Here is a 20,046-nt window from a genome sequence, read left to right on the forward strand (position 1 = left end):
CTCCATTGGTCAAGCATAATTTCGTAAAATCCATTTATTTCAGTGAGCTACGAAATGTAAGGTTGTGGTGTGCTATTGGGTGAGATGAGGATGATATTGCGTGCCCCGTTATTTTTGACGGGGTATACGCTAATGCACTAATGAATAACTTCCAAAAATCTACAGTTGCCGTTTTTGATACAGATTAATCTCATAGTCAATAAATACTTTTTGTCGCTTTTGTTATTGTTGTCGCTTTCGTTGATAACTCACCTTTAACTGGAAAGAACAAATTGCAATCTAGTTATTTTATTGGAATTTATCGAAACATTTTCTACTCAAACTTATATTCTTACGGTTATGTAAAGTAAATCTCTAGAAGGATATTCTGAATAAAGTTTGTAGTCCAACCCGCACAGAAGTGTTCGATTATTAATAAACTTTTGTGTAAGATGGACCGTGCTTTTCGACAGTGACAGAGACCCAAGAGAAATGTAAACATGTTCACTAGATGCATGCTTTTATTGCATAGATTAACAAACACAGATGCATATATATAAATACAAGTCTTAGCATGTACCTTCTAGCCGTTGTTATATACCACTAAAGAGATTATTCTTTGTATAGTGTTTATAACAGTAACAATATCAAAAATAATTATATTCTACATAAAAACTTTGCAACAGCCGAATAAAAACAAAACAGATATTTAGGTTATACATGAAACTGAAACATAATTCCAAAGAACATCGTAAGCCTACATAACCATTGGTATTTCTTAGCTTTGGAAGCGTTCTATGTATTCATAGAAATATATATAAAGTATGTATACCTAACCCTTTTTAAAATAGGCTAAAGATACTTTAGTTTTGACAAAGGACAAAATTCACTTTATTTTAATATTTTATTAATAAAATACACGAATTAAAGTTATACCAAATATATTCAATATTTTATGTTAAGACTTAATCGCTGTCGAAAACATTACGGTCAATTTAAGTTTCATCCTTTTTTTTTATTTACCCCCGCCATATGCTTGCTTAATAACAGCCCTTGCTCTCTCTACATCGTCTTCAGTTAAGAATGGGGCGTCTGGAATTCCAATGTTGTCGTTGACGTAATAAAAGTCATTGGCGTTGACACAAGGAATACTTTCATACTCATAACCGCAAGTAAGTGTTAGCTGGTTGAAGACTGTCAGGTTGTTACAAAAAAAACTATATTGAGAGGTCTCTAAAGACCCATCAGGTAAAATCTGTGGTACGCAAACGTGAAAGACTTTGCAGTCATTATCTTGATCAGCGTAGTAGCCATACCTTTTACCTTCGCATTCGAAAGAAAATTTTAGTGGCCCAACCACCTCCTCAACGCCATCTGAGAAGTCATAGGCCAAACGTTTTTCCTGTGTAAAAAGTAATTATTAAGAAACTTAAAGTATTTTTAATCTAAAATATTAATCACCTCTTTCAGTAATAACTGATACTTTGTTCTAATGGATTAAAGACGCAGTTTTAACATACTGTTATAAAGATTTACATTTGACATAAAATAGTTTAATTAGAAAAATAAAAACAACTAAAAACATAAAAAAATCACATTTTATAAAACAAATATTAGGCAGTTTTGAATTTAAAGAAAAACAATGAAATTGCCTACAATGGCACAGCGGATTGTCCGAGGACTTGTACTAAAATGAGGATTCGATGCCTGTGGTGGGCGGAGCAAGTCTACAGAATTACAACGCTAAAATCAAAGATTTGATTCCCCTAGTTGGCATAGTAGATCGCTTAATGTGGCTTTGTTGTAAGAAAACATACACATACATACTTAATAACAAACAACAACAACTAAAAGTACAACTTACTCGTGGCTTTGCTGAAACGAACACCAAGCAGGATACAGCTGTAAAACAAGACATTTACTGTTTAGGTTAGTTTAACAATAAATGCACTTGCTGGACAAAATACTATCTACTTTTCTTAATTTAAACTAATAGTCTATCGATTTCTGAGGTTAGGATGAGTTTCGTGATTAAGTAAATGGTCTTCTTTTTACTGACTGTTATCTGCTAATGGTGAAATACAACTATAAAACGTTCTATCAGTCTCATAGAGTATAAGTTTGTAATGGATTACTGCTGCTTTGTTTTTTCTATGGGATTACCTTGAGTTATTGCAATACAGGGTAAGTTATGTGAATAAGTGTAATTGTTTTTGGAAAGTTTATAGAAAAGTAACGACTATTGAAAATCTCTTTGGAAAGACAGAAAGGTGTAAACGTCTTTATCTTCCAATACCTCAATATTCTAGTAGAAAACGAGTACTGTTCTAGTCATAAGCTCTTTAAAGTTATGAGACAAAATGATTCTTTGAAGACATTTGACATTCTAGAAAATTACACTACACAACAAAGTTTTTGCTTCTTAAACGCTGTTGGGTGTTCCTTATAGATTTTTGGCTGCTGATCACGAAAATCACATCCACATTTGCTCATCACGTACCGTTTCATCGAAATTTTCAGTTTTGCTACAATGGAAAAACGATATCAGGGCAACTGGAATCCGTCAATGCTTGCTGATTACTATTGGACACTGCAACGTGATACACCGGACATTGAATACAAACGAAAATCAGGAGCAAAATACTTTTAATTATGTTGAACTTAATAGCGTATTAGAAACATAAACGCAATTAAATACGTTATTGTCGGTAAACAGTTAACTGTCTATTTCTAGGCCTGGCATGGCCAAGCGTGTTAAGGGGTGCGACTCGTAATCTGAGTGTCGCGGGTTCGTATCCCCGTCGCGCCAAACATGCTCGCCCTTTCAGCCGTGGGGGCGTTATAAAGTGATGGTCAATCCCACTATTCGTTGATAAAAGAGTACCCCAAGAGTTGGCGGTGGGTGGTGATGACTAGCTGCCTTCCCTCTAGTCTTACACTGCTAAATTAGGGACGGCTAGCACAGATAGCCCTCGAGTAGCTTTGTGCGAAATTCAAAAACAAACAAACAAACAAACTGTCTATTTCTCAGAGTTCCTACGTGATGAAGCAAAACCAAAACTATACTTATGCATATCCACCAGGTACCTGTCACAATCAGCAAAAACTTTTCAGGAAGCAAAATTTTTCCAAAAAATTGTTGCACAGTAAAACTATAAAGGTGTTATAGCAGGTATTTAGAAACAATTAGAATTGTGAGAAAATTTTAAAAAGTCATCTTCAAAACCTTTCTCTTATTATATATATTTTTAATGAATGTATTATAATTTCTAAGATATTAGAACTTTAAGAGTATTTATTTGGTTATAAGTGCTTGATCAATAGACTACTAAAATTGTTTGTTTCAGAATTTTTGTGCAAAGTAAAACAAAGTCTATCAGCATATAGCTGTTATTGTAGACTGAGAAAGACAGCTAGTCAACATTAAAACTTGCCTGTTGGAGTAATAAGACTTAAATGTCATTCTTATAACGCACTTATAGGCCCAAAGTGTAGGGATCGTGTTTTGGCAACGGGCCGTAAACCGTGAATCCTCAGATTAATAACCAACAACGTTAACTAACTTAGTCCATTTTTGGCCTCTTCTTGGAGAAGTTAAATTCTGAGTACGTTTTCAAAGATCATACAATTCTCAAAAAGTTAGAAACTCGAGAATTTTTTGGTTGGTGATCGAGTCTGTCAGAATACTTTAGATAGTTTGGACATCATATTTTTCAAAAACTACAGATTTCGCACAATGACAACATAGGTTTGTAGGTTTAGAAAACGGGTATGTACAAATTAAAAGAAAAGAAGAAAAGCTTTCTGTTCATCACACAAACACACACACAAAAACTTAATAATCTAAAGGGTTTCGGAACTTGTCTTTTTCTCTTTCAAGAAGTAATTATTTACCTATTATTACTCGATCTATATTTTGGTAAAATACAGTTAGATCATTGTAATGATATTATAATAAGCAAGTCTTACCTATAAATACTACGAACTTCATTTTTATAGAACCACTTCCACGAAGTCCAGTTGCACTTTAGGAAAAGAAAGGTTTTAAAAGTTAATCCTGCTGTATTCTAAATATTAGCTACAACCTTAAACACTTGAGGTACAGTAAATGGATTACTGTATAACATTGTGTTGGAGGATAAAATCAGTGTAACAAAAGCTTTGGTTAACTTATTAGCAAATGCTTAAAATTTATGGAAAAGGTCTTATAAACAAAATTTAGTGAAATAATAGCACGAGTGAATAAAAATGTTTTCAACAAAATTTAAAAACTGGGTTTCTTAGGGAGACAGAATTATAATAAAAAAACATACGTTAATACTAGAAGTTATATCAATATACATATATTGTTTTGATTTACGAAGAAATCCATAACATTAAAGTTATTAAATAAAATAGTTCTAGATAAATTGCAACGAATTTTCGAAAGTAGATATATTTCTGTACATTAGCACATTCTTAGAAACTATAAATGTAACAGTTTAAGTTGTTACGGTTTACAATGAAAGTAGAATCTGATTATTCGCATTGCGAGAATTGCTTAACCCAACCTAACGCTGATTTCTATACTTACGTGAAGTATAACTAACTCTGTATAGCGTCTGACTGTAACACTCTAAACGTCCAGCTTTTATAGCCGGTTTGGAGTGGGTGTTTCTTTTTTTTTTTGCGTTTGGAGGATGTGTTCTAGAATCTTATGTTGAATCATGCATCTAGGAAGTAGTAATATTTCTGGAAATACGAGTATTAGCAACCAGTTATCTCGTACAAACAGATGCATCTTATACGAACATCTTTAAAAAACCAGAGAAACGTGTTCCTTCATGGATGAGACAAAGATTGGGGTTCAAACTGCCACTGATCGTCATAATAATTTGCACTTCTAGTGCTGTATTTTATTTTAGAAATGTCTTTTAAAATGATTTTTCTATAATTTTTGTCTGTAAAACTCTGAAAAAGAGTCTTAACCAAAGGTGCACCTGAGAAGTTAAAACGATCTTTTTTTTGTTTTCTGAGCATCTATAGAATTAGGCTTATTATATGATAGGATGTTGTATGATATACCACTTTTATCACTATTTGTTATAATTGCATATTTAAGCAAACAAGCTTTCGTATTTCTACAGTTTTCTAAAATAATTTATGTGCACCATATTTGTATTAAAGAACATTGCATTGATAAAGTTAAAAATACTTGTATTATCTATTTTAATTTGTCTGTTTGTTTTTGAAATTCGCACAAAGCTACACGAGGGTTATCTGTACGCTTCTTTCTCGAAGTGCTTGTGTTACTCACCAACGAATAGTGGGATTGATCGCCACATTATAATATCCCCACGGCTGAAGGAGCGAACATGTTTGATGCGATGCGGCTCTCGTAGTATAAATTGTCTGTCACAGTAAAACTAGCTTATAAACACTTCTCTAAGTGTAAGTTGTCTGTCTCTTTTTGGACTTAACAGACTAACAAAATATGTGTTATTTATCATTTTAAGATTTCAGTTTATTTAAGAGGATGAGTGACAGATCTTTTTCAGAACTTCAATGAAAACGAAAAAGGAACTTTTATGAAAGAAATATCTTTTAATAGCATTGGACACAAATATAATTTAGATAACATTTTGAATAATTATACCTGTTTAATAATGTATAGGTGAAATATTTAAATTAAGGCCCTAACTTCATGTTAATATCAATACATATTTATAAATTAGTCAAATATTTGTCTTGTCACATACACCTGTAAAGTAGATAGTAGGTTTACCACTAGATTTTCATTTATAAGTTATTATTTGAAGCAAGATCGGGATTCCCCACATTTTTCTGTCGCATTGCTGGCATTTGGTCATCGGGAAGCCGAAAGTAAATACTTTCTTAAGAGGTGTGCAGAACGTCGTGCGCCACGCGATATTACTGTTCTTCATGTTGTGTCCTCATTTCTCTGAGACGCAGCTCTGTTTAACCGAGTTGCTGAATTTCAGAGGTTGTCTTTATGTTTATAGAAACATAAACACGATATATTCAGTTCTCTGTATTATAATTTAGTGCATCATTTCTAGAAAAAAAAAGAAAATTTAAGTTTTAGACGATAACAGTTTTAACAGTGCTAAGCCTACTTAAAGATATTCATAAAAATTAATTATAGTGTTTCCACCTTTAAGTTTGAAATCCCAAGCAGGTTTTCGTAAGAATTGAGCGATGGTTTAACTGAATTCGAAGAATAAAATGAGAGTTTATTCATGTATAAGTAACTTTGTCACTCGTCGGATCTTGACATTTAGAAATTTGATATCGAGTAATGCCAGGCGAATGAATATGGATTTTGTTTCTAGCATATGTAGAATAAAATTTGAATAAAAAATAAACATGAAATAAATAGAGATTCCCTCGTGACCTGAATTTTACTCCACCCGAATACAAATTTAATGAACGCTTTTTTACAATGTATTTAGTCAAAATTTATTAAAATTGTTCTTTAAGTAATAAGTCGTATAGACAGTCAACTACTTACACAGCTTGAAAAGGATAAATATTTTAGAAAATACCAAGATTTTAGAAGCCTTAAGAGCGATCACCTAATAATGATAGCTGTAGTGGTCCTGAAAGAACTAGAAGTGGAAATTTTAGAAGCCGTCAGATCAAGTATTAAGAATTACATGTTGTTGTTTTTTTCACGAGTTTAATAGATCGAAAAGTACCAATAAAGTCATCCTGTATTAACATTCACATTGCGTGTAAACTTAATTGTGAATGTGTTTACTTACCTAGGAACTCTTCCCAAACTTGACAGGCTAACTCTATATTACATGAGAGGTTAATCAGGAGAGGCTAAAATGCACCCGGAAGGTTGCCTAGGTTTGATGGGGGTCTGGAGTAGCTGATGAGGGTCGCTAAACACGAAACTCACATTAGATTTGTGTTTTTATTCCTCCCGAATGTGCCATGTTTGAAAATGTGTTCATACCCCCAGTCATATGCCAGGAGGACAAAACTTGTCATACGTGTTTTATTGGGGTTTCTAGTCGGATACGGATCCCCACTTTGATGTAAACTAACTGACAACAGTATGAACATATCATCGGTACACTGAAATCTCTGAGGATTCTTTGAACTGCGTAGAGGAGCGTAGTAAATTTACGAAAGTCATAGCTATTGTTCATATTTAGATTTATGTTTCTACTGGTCTATAATAAGAACTAAGTGGAGATGTTAGAAAACATTAGATTAATTATCTTTATTTTGATGGTTGTTTTCATTGGTACAACAACCCCTATTTTAACATCTCAAAATTCATTACATGCATAAAAAAAGAAAAGGAATTTCTTTCTGTCAATCTACCGAGGCTAAAAGTGAAGAAATTACATCTTTTAATTTTCCCCCACTTGCTGATGAATGTGTGCTGTAACAGGGTTGTGAGAAGAAACAAAGTATATGTCATGACCTTGATATCTTATTCCATAGGTGTTATTTGATTTTCCTCGTTTGTTTTTGGGTTAGTTGTTTGCTTTCAGCGCTAGCTGCTTTGAGCTATAGAACACCACACTAATCTTGGCGCAAAGCTACATAAAACGCTCTTTCCACCACGAGGAATCTTATCCAGAATTTTATCATTGCTAGCTTGTTCTTCTACTGCAGATAGAATATCAAAACGGGAACAATAAAGCGATAGCTACGAACTAGGTTGTTTATTTTGCAGGCGATTCGGAATTTAAAACATTTTAAAGAGTAAACATTGAGGATGTATACTACAGCATAAATACTTTAAGTTTGTTTGTTTTTTTGAATTTTTCACAAAGCTACTCGAGTGCTATCTGCGCTAGCCGTCCCTAATTTTCCAGTGTAAGACTAGAGGGAAGGCAGCTAGTCATCACCACCAACCGCCAACTCTTGAGCGACTCTTTACCAACAAATAGTGGGTTTGACCGTTACATTATAACACCCCCACGGCTGAAAGGGCAAGCATATTTGGTGCTACGGGGATTCGAATCCACGACCCTCAGATTACGAATTGAGTGCCTTAACCTCCTGGCCATGCCGGGCCCTGTAGCTGGGTGTGCATGAGGTTTCTATACAAAAAGTCACAAACAGGAATGGAAAACGTTGAAAATGTGCGGGGAACATATCTCCACATACCATAAAAAACTACGCTCATGACGAAAAGTCTCGATTGACCAATAAGCGTAGGGTTCATTTTAACCTTTTTTTATGCAAAGCTAAAGTTATGTTTAAATAAGTAGATATTTTTTTGTGTCATGACACTTTAGGTCAGGTAAATAGAAAGATAAATGGCAACTTAACGGGGGTATATTCTTCCAGTAGATGTACCATGAACCTAAGGATTACTCATGTTTGTGTAATGTGAACAGTTCATGATTTCATACTCATTGATAAAATGATGAAGCCGCATCTTAAATAACTTATTCATGGAGTCTTCTCGCCATCTCAATGACTGTAAAATGTATCGATAATTGGCTCGGCATGGCCAAGCGTATTAAGGCGTGCGACTTGAAATCTGAGGGTCGCGGGTTCGCATCCCCGTCGCGATGTAACGGTCAATCCCACTATTCGTTGGTAAAGAGTATCCCAAGAATTGGCGGTGGGTGGTGATGACTAGCTGCCTTCCCTCTAGTCTTACACTGCTAAATTAGGGACGGCTAGCACAGATAGCCCTCGAGTAGCTTTGTGCGAATTTCAAAAACAAACAAGTATCGATAATTATAATACAAACAAATCCATCAATACACTTGCAGTGTTCTATTGAAATATTTAATAAATGATGAGATACAGAGTCCTTTGGCAGATATTAGACCATAATACAAGTTCATAATTATTTTCAATTTCTAATGGAAAACGAATGCAAAATCAAGATCTGCATCAGAATGAAAATATCCCAGTTAGTACATACGGCAGGTGAAGTAACAAGTAACAAAATAACAAGTCAAGATTATACGCAAGCCGTCATCTCTTGTGAGAGCCCTCGAAAGATCAAACGAATATGACATGCCTTAAGCACTAGAACGAGCACGCGGCAATAGGCTCGGTCGTGGGTTCACCATGAGGTACTGACCTAGATTCTCTCTACAACCTAACTCTACTCTTATGCGCAATACCGGTCTCGCTGATGGATCACCTTTGACATCACCGAAAAGGATACGTGCATGATAAAAATAAGGTTGGACTCATCTGCTTCACGCGTGACAGTACTGTCTAAACCCAAAACTGAAACTTGTTTTTCGGCTTTTCCCTGTTGACATGTTAAGCTTTTTCTCCCATTTCTTTTGTACATCATTGACCTAACAGCGTTGATTATCCAGGCATTAACATGAGTGATATTTTAACACACACTATGTCCTATAATTCGTAGAAATTTAAAGAATTATATCAAAACAGTACAGGAAGATTTGTTTTTGTTTTCTTAATTTTGCACAAAGCTACTCGAGGGCTATCTGTGCTAGCCGTCCATAATTTAGCAATGTAAAACTAGAGGGAAGGCAGCTAGTCATCACCACCCACCGCCATCTCTTGCGCTACTCTTTTACCAACGAATAGTTGGATTGACCGTCACATTATAACACCATGAAGGCTGAAAGGGTAAGCATATTTGGTGTGACGGGGATTTGAACATGCGACTCTCATATTACAAGCCGATAATCCTAACCAACAGACCATGCCAGGCACATACACGTTTAGGATATATTTTAAAGTTGTGAGAACGGCCTCACATAATAAGCTAAATGCATCAAATCATTATCAATCAAATTATAATCCAGCCCAGCATGGCCAGAAGGGTTAAGGCGCTCGACTCGTAATCTTAGGGTCGCGGATTCGAATCCCTGTCGCACCACACATGTTTGCCTGTTCAACCATGGGTGCGTTATAATGTGACAGTCAATCCCACTATTCGTTGGTAAAAGGGAAGCCCAAGAATTGGCAGTGATGACTAGCTGCCTTCCCTCTAGTCTTGCACTGCTCAATTAGGGACGGCTAGCGCAGACAGTCCGCGAGTAGCTTTGCGCGAAATTCAAAAACAAACAAACAAATTATAAACTTCTTCCAAGGAGACGTGACTCCATACCTTTTAATATATAGCATAGGTTGCAGTGCGTTACATCACTTTCTTTAAGTTGTTTAGCGAAATTGGTATATGTTATATATCAACCCTATTTCGCCAAATTCACGAGTTACCCTGGTCATTAAAGTCATTAAATTTTGCTCTACTGTCTTGATTTAAATTATGTTTTATCGTTTATTTGCCCTCGTATGATGCCGATGTGTTTTGGAGAAGATAAACAATGTTATTTAAACATACAAATTTGTTTTTGTTGTAGTTTTGCAGCAGTGCCACGCTGGGCTATTTGCTGTATCCACCACCTGACACAAATTTTGGGTTTTAGCATTTTAAGTCTGTAACCTCACTGCGGAAGATCAAAAGTGCATACTAACGTTGATGCCATGTACGATTCCAGGTTTCTCTTATGCACTTCAACTGAATATATAAGGCTCTGCTATTTGCTCGTATATAGTAATCTTGTTGCAATTACATTGAGCTGGCGTAGTTTAGCGGTGGCGGATCTGAGTAGTGAATCCACCGATCTATCGTTCGCGTCCCATTTTGGCAAGCAAAGACATTCTGCGCTTTGGAATAATTGATGCGGTATAAGAGTGTTGTTTAATCTCACTATACGATTAGCCAAGTGTAGTCCATGTGTTAGTTGAGTAGTTGCCTGTCTTTTAATCTACGAGTTCAAAATGAAGAAACGTTTAGTGTATATAGAGCTTTTGTAGCATTGCGCAAAAACTCACAGAAAACAAAACAAGAGACATGCCAAACTGTATAACGATGTCTTGGTTACTTTAATTTTACAAAATAGACGCGACATTTATTTTATTTAAACATTGTTTGTTAAGCAGTTCAGTTTTCATATGTTGTCTTGCTTTAAAATCCGGATCAAGCTGTAAGTTAAACTGTAAGCAAATAGGCTTAAGTTACTGTCCCACTAAACAGTGTTTGCGGATAAAAAATCAAATATAAATACAACTTTGACCCGAATTTCATTAGAGGATATTCACTTTCTCAGAGCATGTTCTGTTACTGTTAGCTCTCGTTATTTGGACAAATGTAACCGCTGTTAAGCCTTAAAGTGTTTTCATAGTTATGTTCACAACATAGAATAGTAACGTTGGTAACAATGTTTAAATATATTCCTGATTTTAATGGCTGAAACATTATTTAAAATTGTTTCATTATTTTAACTAGAAGCAAACAAGATGAATTTATATCAAATATTTCGTGACATGAAAAACCGGTATGCCTTCTATCATAAAATAAGTAAAATAAAAGCTACAAAACGAAAAGAATATATTAACCAGCTCCTGGTTTCAAGTGTCTTCTTTGTAAACACGTGCATCAATATTTATACCTAGAACGATAAAAATATACAACTTACGATAACATGAATGATACTACTGTTGGTGTGATGTTCTGTTTCTCTGAGAATTGTTTATGAAATATATTTTAGTGACGTTTGGCATATTTGTTTTATTACACATTTCTCACAATGCTTTAGCTTCGGTTGTTCCTCCAGTAGCTCAAAGGTAAATCTTAAACCTTACAACACTGAAAACCAGGTATCGATATTCGTGGAGTGTGCAGCACAGAAGTCCAAGGTGTAGCATTAGGCTTAACAACAAACAAACAAAGCTTTCACGTATCTCTCTCTTAGCTCCCCGCTACTTCAGCGGTATGTCTTCGGATTTACAACATTAAAATCCGGGACTCGATTCTCCTCGGTGGGCTCAGCAGAGAGCCAGATGTGACTTTGCTATAAGCAAAACACATATCTCTCTCCTCTTTTTTTTGTATGTATTCCCAAACCAAATAAAATTCACTTTAGGGTGGCCCAACCCCAAGTTAAAACGATGCAAAAATGTAAGTTCCGTTGATATGTATATATTTTCTTATGAATAACATATGTCCACAATTAACGGACTTTAAACTGTACGTGCGTTATATGACAGCCAGTCCCTTAGGGTGCTGCTGACTGGCTACCTTATCTCTGGCCAGTAGATTTAAAATTAGAAGCTTTACCATAAATACAAAAACGTATCCCAAAATCTACAACAACAAATTCTTACTAGTAGCCGACATGAAAGCTAGGGATGGAGGAAGAGGTCTTGTGCACCTGATCCTCCTGGGTATTCAAAAAATTAAACATACCCAAATACTCACAAAGAAGAAGCGAAGCGAACGATACAAAAAACGTTAAAACTTGTTAAGTATAATCATTTTAATATATAAAGTGCAGTGACTTCAACACTGCATATGAAATAGATATGGATATGCGGATGCTTATGGGGATATTAAATTAACTTTAGTTTGTAAACAACATGTCGACGTAGGGCATGTGGTTTCCAAGGCACAAGACCATGTGAAGCAGTTTCTTCAGTATTTAAACTTTCATTGAAGTGTAAAGTAGCCGAGAACATTCGTGATCTTTTGTGTGATTTTTTTGTTTGTTTTTTATAGCAACTCCACATCGGGCTGTCTGCTATGTCTGCCGAGGGGAACCTAATTCCTGATTCCAGCGTTGTAGGTCTAAAGACTTATTACTATCCCATCGGGGAACCAGTCATCTTTTTTTCTGAAGTAATTTGTTCTCTGTTTTGTAATTTTGATACAAAGGCTTCACTTCAACTTCCTTCGAAGGGGATCTAATTCGTATTTTAATTAGCCAAGCCTCTCGTGCAGATAGTTCTTTTCGTTTTATCTACTGTGATTTACAAAAAAAAAAAAATAATAAATAATTTCAAAAAATAATAAAGCAACGATTTTCCATAAATTCTGTAAATAATGATTTTTTTTCTACCCATCACAGAAATCACCACCCCTCAGTGATGGCCTGCTGCACTTTTCTTAATATTTCTTTGTTTCGAGTCCCCGCGCCGACAACGGTAAGTTTTCGGACTTACAACCCAAAAATAAGAGGTTCGATTTCCTGCGGTGGACACAGCAGATAGCTTGATGTGGTTTTGCTGTAATAAAAACACACTTTTTGCCCCCCGCTTGTCCAGCGGTGAGTCTACGGATTTACCACGCTAAAATCAGGAGTTCAATTCCCCTCGGTGGGATCAGCAGATAGCCAGATGTGGCTTTGCTGTAAGAAAATACATACAAACTCTGTTTCGAGCTACAACATCGAACAATCATTTTTGTCATAGATTTTGGATTTAATCAAATCTTTCTTTTCTCATATTTCACAATATTATATTTGAAAATAACTTTCTTCACATCCCATATTACGTAAGTGGATTCTTTATAAATTAAATATTATTTTTATTGGCAAGTTTGGCAAGAATATTTCTAGCTATCATAGCTGTCTTTGTCCAGTCGAAGTTCCGCACAAGTATGAAAAAACTTAACATTAGATACTGACTGACAAACATAGTTGTATCAACACTCTTTAACCCATGGTAATGTGAGGTAGCCCAATACTCTGTTGTTTATAAAAGTATTGTATCTGTTATCCTGTATTATAAGCTATCTAGAAGTTTACTTTTTTGGCCGCACATTTTACCCACAGTAATAGAATGGACAAAAACTAAATACTTATAACTTAAACTTTTTTTTTTTTTTGCTGCATCCATAATACAGTAAAAGGAAATGATTTATGGTGCTGTAACCTAAGTCCATCAGGTGCAAAATGTAATAATTTTCTTTCAACTTCCCTCTTTGTAACTTAGATGTAAACCTGAGGGCTAGTGACTCTTAAAATCGGTTTTGACCTGCATAGGAAGAACACATATAGCCCATTGTGTAGTTTTGCACTTAACAATAAAGAAATTATCTCCAAACAGTTAACCTTACAATTACAATAAACTTATTAATAGTCCATTACGAAGGTCTTGGAAATATGAGCAAGACTTTTTATATCAAATTTTCTTGAACACACTCCAAGACCGTTAAAGTTGATCCTCTCGTGTCGGAGAACGAGTTAGAATTTAAAACAGATAATCATGCTAAGATAATGAATCAAGTACCTTACTTGACGATTTGTAACTACAATTAACAACAGGCTACTAAGAGCTTTAAGCCCGGCATGGTGAAATGGTTAAGGCACTCGACACCTAATTCGTGGGTTCAAATCCCCGTCACATCAAATATGATGGCTCTTTCAGGCGTGGGGGCGTTATAATGTCACGATCAATCCCCCTATTCGTTGGTGAAAGACTAGCGCTAGAGTTGACGGTGGGTGGTGATGACTAGCTGCCTTCACCCCAGTCTTATACTGCTAAATTAGGGACGGCTTAGACAAATAGCCCTCGTTTAGCGTTGCGTGAAGTTTAAAAACAAACAAACAAACTAAAAGCTTTTGCAGAAAGTTCACGTGTCAGTGTTTGCAATTCTTTTCTTTTTGATTTTACATCTTCGTGAACAAAAATGTTTAGAAGTGAGTAGTTTTTCGAGATTTGCGACTGTAATGTAAATCACTTTCATGTATCAACTCCCAAATATAGTCTCCCATCATGTTTTCCTTATACGCTCCCAGGTCACAAAAGCTAAGTTTGAAGAGAAAAAATAAAAAGTCTTTTCCATTTACTTTAAACATAAACAATTGGGAAATAACACTTTCTGCCCAGGAACAAGAAAAAGTAAAAACGTTGTTACATAGTGTTATTTCATGTTTCCCGGCTGCTTACATAACAACATGTTTATGACTACACCAAGCATTTGTTACGTAAATTTATGTCAAAAAATATTTTTGTGATAATTAATGAACTATCTATGCATTAGTTTAGATGTACTTTCTATCATTTCATAAAAATATATTTAGAAAATTAACAGAAAGCTTTAATTCTACGAGTTACTTTCCATGCTCTTCCTCATATGGTAAAATGCATTATTTATGTTATTTCTTGATTCTTCGAAAGTAAACTATAATTTTCTAATTTTAATTTTTACGTCTTTAATACTCTGTGCTGCAGAGAGGAACATTTTTATTCATTATTGTACAAAAAAAAAGAATTACAGTCAGCACATGCAGCACTTACCAATTAATTTTAAAGGTAACATTTAGTACAGAGTTTTGTGTGTTTACTTTATAAATAGTAATTACGATATTATAGTGCAATGTTTACTATTCTGATAATTTAACGTCCTATAATGTATAGTAATAAATATTAGTAAAGTTTAAAAATTAAACTGGATATACATTTACTTAATTACACAGGAAAAAGTACGAACTGCTTATTTTTTTTATGTGTAATGGTTTGTTTTGAATTTCGCGCAAAGCTACACGAGGGTTATCTGTGCTAGCCATCCCTAATTTAGTAGTGTAAGACTAGAGAAGAGGCAGCTAGTCATCACCATCCACCGCCAATTCTTGGGCTACTCTTTTTACCAACGAATAGTAGGATTGACCGTTGCAAAATCACATATATTTAATGTATTAACGATTTATCACTGTTCATCTTAATTAATTTGTAAATATATTGCTTTCTCTGTATTGATGCCTAACTGGTATCTTCAATTCCAATAACGAAACAAATCGAAATGAGCGCCATCTTTCAATGCATATTATTACATTTCTTAACGTATGATATATTAATTTTGTTGATTTCTGTATTATTTGTTTTTCTAATTATTATTGAAACTTGTTCTTCATCATAAGATCATTAGCTATAGTTTAAGCGCTTGAATAAAAGAAAAAGTACATTGAGGTCCAAAAATGATAAACAGGAGTTTGAAATTACTTTTATAAACACGAACTGATCAGTTAGTAGAATCAAAAATTTTGTGTAGTCGTGCATTTTGTATTCAATCAACTTTTGATAAGAGAACCGTATATTACAATAAAATTTTAGATTCAGAAACTGTAATTTTTTCCCATTTTTTACAATTAATTTTGGAACTATGCCGACACACCGTCGTGCACTATTCGTTATTGATGGACATCTATTCTTTCCTCCAGTTTGGCGTGTTAACACCTACGCTCCATGAAAACAAAAACTAGTACACAAGCAGAAAGTGATGTTTTCTTATCCACTTCGTAGCCTGACTCAGAGAACTGGCTTCACTCTACTGGGAAATGGAAAGTTCAAAACGATTCTTCTTCAGGGTTAATGAGAATAGAATATAAGCGTGAGTGCGTTTGATGATACAACAGGTATGAAAAGTGTTTAAACGTGTTGTGGGTTTTAATCAGAAATACAAGAATAACTCGAAGTGTTGTGTGTCTCGAGCAACGAACAGAGTGGTGTATCGTTTAGTATTTTACAACTTACAGTCAAAAATAGATCAAGGATTTGCGGAGGTGGTATACCATTAGAATTGAACTTTATAAATATGTCAAATACAGTTTAACATTTATTAACTAAACAAACACAAGCGGCATTTAAATTTAGTAAAAAAATACCACTTTTAATATTTATATGCTAAAGTAATAGCAATAAATTACCCGAGCAGATATTTATGAATGAATAAGCAATACCAACATGTTATTAAAAACTAATAGGTTTATATTAAGCTCCTAAAATTGTTTTGCAAGTATGTCTTTTTCTAGGTAGCATTTAGTTTTTGTTTTGTTTTTTGTCATAATCGGGGAATCGAAGCAATTTCACCCATTTGTTTCCTAATCTGGCTCAGTTCATGGGTCAAGGCACCGAAAAAAAATTAAAAAAAGAATTCCTCCACTATTTCTGCATAGACATGGGGTCCATACCAAAAATTGTACTGTTTTCTTGTATATTGAAATGCCATGTTATTATTAACATTTATTTAAAAAGTGTTAATACATTTATTCAAGTCAAACTAGACACAAAAGTTCTATATCTCAGTAGAACACCAGACTTTTGATAAGAACTGGCATTACTGATACAGTAGTTATGTTCGAAGTATTTGGATTTTAATAGACTGTTACTTTAGACCACTTTTCATAATACAAATAAAATCTTCAGTAGTATATTCAATATAATGTTTTACTTTTTCTAGCCTTTACAAAACATACACACATGTGTACACAGGGTGTCCCAAAAAATGTATACACACCTTGAATGATTATAAATGCAATGTTTATTAAGATATATCTAGGTTTTATATTCCAAGTTTAAGAAAACAAGTGTAGAATCTTTTGAGTTATCGCAGGTGTTCGAACTGATGACTGTTCTTATCTAGGCACTGCTGATAACGCGGACAGATGGAATTGCAAGCTTCACGAATCATTTCATTTGGTATTTGGGTGCATTTTCTTTCAATTGCTACTCTCAGCTCGTTGACTATTGCAGGTTTTGTGCTATCAACCTTATCTTTGACGTATCCCCATAAAAAAAAAAGTCCAGAGGTGTGAGGTCTGGTGAACGTGGGAGAAATTTTGTTTGGAAACTGTACTTCCTCTGCAGATTTTGCCAGGTACCACTCATAAAATTCAACTCTCCGGTCAGGATTATCTTCATCGAGGGCGTGAACTAATACCGGAATAAAACATTTCCAATGAACGCGCTTCAACATGCGATGGACGCTCCATTTTGGTATTTTTGTCTTACAGGCTGTTAGCCGAACAAATTTTCTTGGAGATCGGTGGAGACTTTCCAACATCTCTGTTTCTCGTGCGGGACTGAGGGACAACCGCGGTCTTCCAGAACGCTCTTTATGGACGTCTTGAACAGTTCTATTTGTTTCAAACTTATCTCTAATGTGAGTAATGGTGACTCGTGTTGGTGGATCTGTTTTAAACTCTCTTCTAAACTGTCTTTGCACTTCAGTTACGTTCTCACACTTCCAGTAACAATTTAAGATAAATTTCCTTTTATCAAAGTTTAGTTTTATTTCTGTCACTACTTGAAATCAGTTGCACCTGTAAAAAAAAGAAGGTTTGAGTGACTTATAATCTTTCAAAGTGTGTATATATACATTGTATATACGATGTGGTCTTCAGTTCGCTATCAGACATTTTTTTATGTAAGCACTTCACTGAACCAAAACTGTATTTGAAATGCAGTTTCAAATGTTTCACTGTAGCAGCTATCTGCTCCTGCAGAACTTAAAGATAGAAAAATGAAGTAGCCCACAAAACGTCAGTTTCTCCCTACCTTAACCATACCAAAAGTTTTTACCACAAATTCTACAGTTACTTAGGTGTATTTGAGAAAGATAAAAATAGTACTGTTATTTTTCACACTCTTATACTGCGTTAACCCTTTTATAAAATGGAGTTTTATAGTCTGACTTCCAAGTATCAATGTTAGAAAAACAGGGATAGAACCACATAAATCTACTGCTAGGTTTTATTTTCTTTTTTTTCTATGTTTGTTTCTAGATACTCCTGTAGTTTAATCATATTTAAACTACAAAATAATATAAGAAGACGTTGTCAAGTAACTAAAGCGTCATATTTCCTTTTGGACGCTGTCCATCACTCAGTAATAAAACACAGTACTTTACATTTCTGTTTTTTTTTATTTCTTTTTGAAAGGATCTCAAACATCTCAATGCCAACATTTCTTTTCATGTGCAATACATATATTCTTTCCGTCACGGATTGCTTAAATATAGTTATACTCACTTGAGTTATCCAACGTAATGTACCTTTCTAGTTTCTTTCTTTTTGACGGCCCGGCACGACCAGGTGGGTTAAGACGTTCGACTCGTAATCTGAGAGTCGCGGGTTCGAATCTCCATCACACCAAACATGCTCGCCCTTTCAGCTGTGGGGGGGGGGTTATAATAATAATAATAATGTGACGGTCAATCCCACTATTCGTTGGTAGAAGTTTAGCCCAATAGTTGACCTAATAGTGGGTGGTGATGACTAGCTGCCTTCCCTCTAGTCTTACACTGTTAAATTACGGACGGCTAGCGCGAATAGCCCTCGAGTAGCTTTGCGCGAAATTAAAAAAAAAATCTTTTTGATGTGCATAATGAGTACATATTCGATAATTAATAAATCATATTTAAAGAATGGTTTGACAACACTTTACTTTGTTACGTTGTTTATTTTATTGGAATGCCACTTATCAAAAATGAAAAAAAAACACGAATTAATTATCCACATAAAACAATTCATTTCTTAGTGTAAAGAATTTACCGATTTGTTTTTATTCTAAACTTTTCCAAATGTGCACTTTTCAATAACTAAATGTAAAAAAAAAAAAATATATTTCTGGATATTTAAAACCACTCAACTTTGAATTTAACTTTTGAACTTTTATGTAAGGGATGCAGGATGGGGGGTGTAAGAAAAGACAACTGTTACCAATGTCACAATACCGTTACAGGGAGTTCAGCTCAAACGAAATATTACTTTAATATTGGTTGCATGGTCTAAAGGCGAACAATGTGGGTTGCAAGTGGTACGGATTTGTTTGAGTCATACAGATAAAGAAGCCACGAGCAGAATGTCTTCCGAATTCCTAATAACGTCACCTGGAGACAAAGAAATTATTTATTTGTTTTTGAATTTCGTGCAAAGCTGCACAAGGGCTATCTGAGTTAGCCTTCTGTAATTTGGCAGTGTAAAACTAGAGGGAAGGCAACTCGTTATCATTACCAACCGCCAACTCTTGGGCTACTCTTTTACCAACGAACAGTAGGATTGATCGTAACATTTTAACGCCCCCACGACTGAAAGGGTGAACACGTTTGGCGTGATGGGAATTTGACCTCGCAACGATGAGATTACGATTTGAGTGCCTTAACCACCTAGCTATGCCGGGCCTATGAGAAAGTTTATAACATTATCTGTATTGAAAATTAATGAGGATAAAATTTTCTGACTGATGAAAATGTATAATTTTAAAATTAAATGCTTCTATGTAATAGAAATAATAAAAAATAGGAATCATTACGTGTTTAAAAAGTTTACAATTCGTAATCTAAAATTGTAGTTGTGCATTATATACGTATGTGTGAGAAAATTCGAGTCCTTTTTTTTATTTTTATCACACTGTTATGTATTTAACAAGGTCTTCTTTATTTAACCAGTTTCTTAAAATCACGAGATCCTGTTCAATAAAGAACCAGAAATTAAACTAAACACATTGCAAAATAAATTACCTTATTACTAATGTTTATGT

General features: G+C 34.6%; 1 protein-coding gene across 1 annotated transcript; it reads right to left on the reverse strand.

The window, feature by feature from the left end:
- Nucleotides 1-482: 482 nt before the first annotated feature.
- LOC143229816 (uncharacterized) lies at nt 483-4,650 on the reverse strand. The gene is made up of 4 exons (XM_076462616.1): nt 4,553-4,650; nt 3,949-4,004; nt 1,844-1,881; nt 483-1,381 (listed from the first exon to the last, which is right to left on the reverse strand). The coding sequence occupies exons 2-4, from the start codon at nt 3,968-3,970 to the stop codon at nt 995-997; spliced, it is 447 nt and encodes a 148-aa protein (XP_076318731.1). The 5' UTR covers nt 3,971-4,004; nt 4,553-4,650; the 3' UTR covers nt 483-994.
- Nucleotides 4,651-20,046: the final 15,396 nt, after the last annotated feature.

The sequence above is a fragment of the Tachypleus tridentatus genome, chromosome 10 (assembly GCF_004210375.1).
Source record: "Tachypleus tridentatus isolate NWPU-2018 chromosome 10, ASM421037v1, whole genome shotgun sequence".
Taxonomy (NCBI): Eukaryota; Metazoa; Arthropoda; class Merostomata; order Xiphosura; family Limulidae; genus Tachypleus; species Tachypleus tridentatus.

Coding starts and splice junctions, on each gene's coding strand:
- LOC143229816 (XM_076462616.1), bottom strand. CDS start 3,970: ATGAAGTTCGTAGTATTTATAG. Junction 1,882..3,948: donor GAAGTTCGTAGTATTTATAG/GTAAGACTTGCT, acceptor CTTGTTTTACAG/CTGTATCCTGCTTGGTGTTC. Junction 1,382..1,843: donor TCGTTTCAGCAAAGCCACGA/GTAAGTTGTACT, acceptor CTTTTTACACAG/GAAAAACGTTTGGCCTATGA.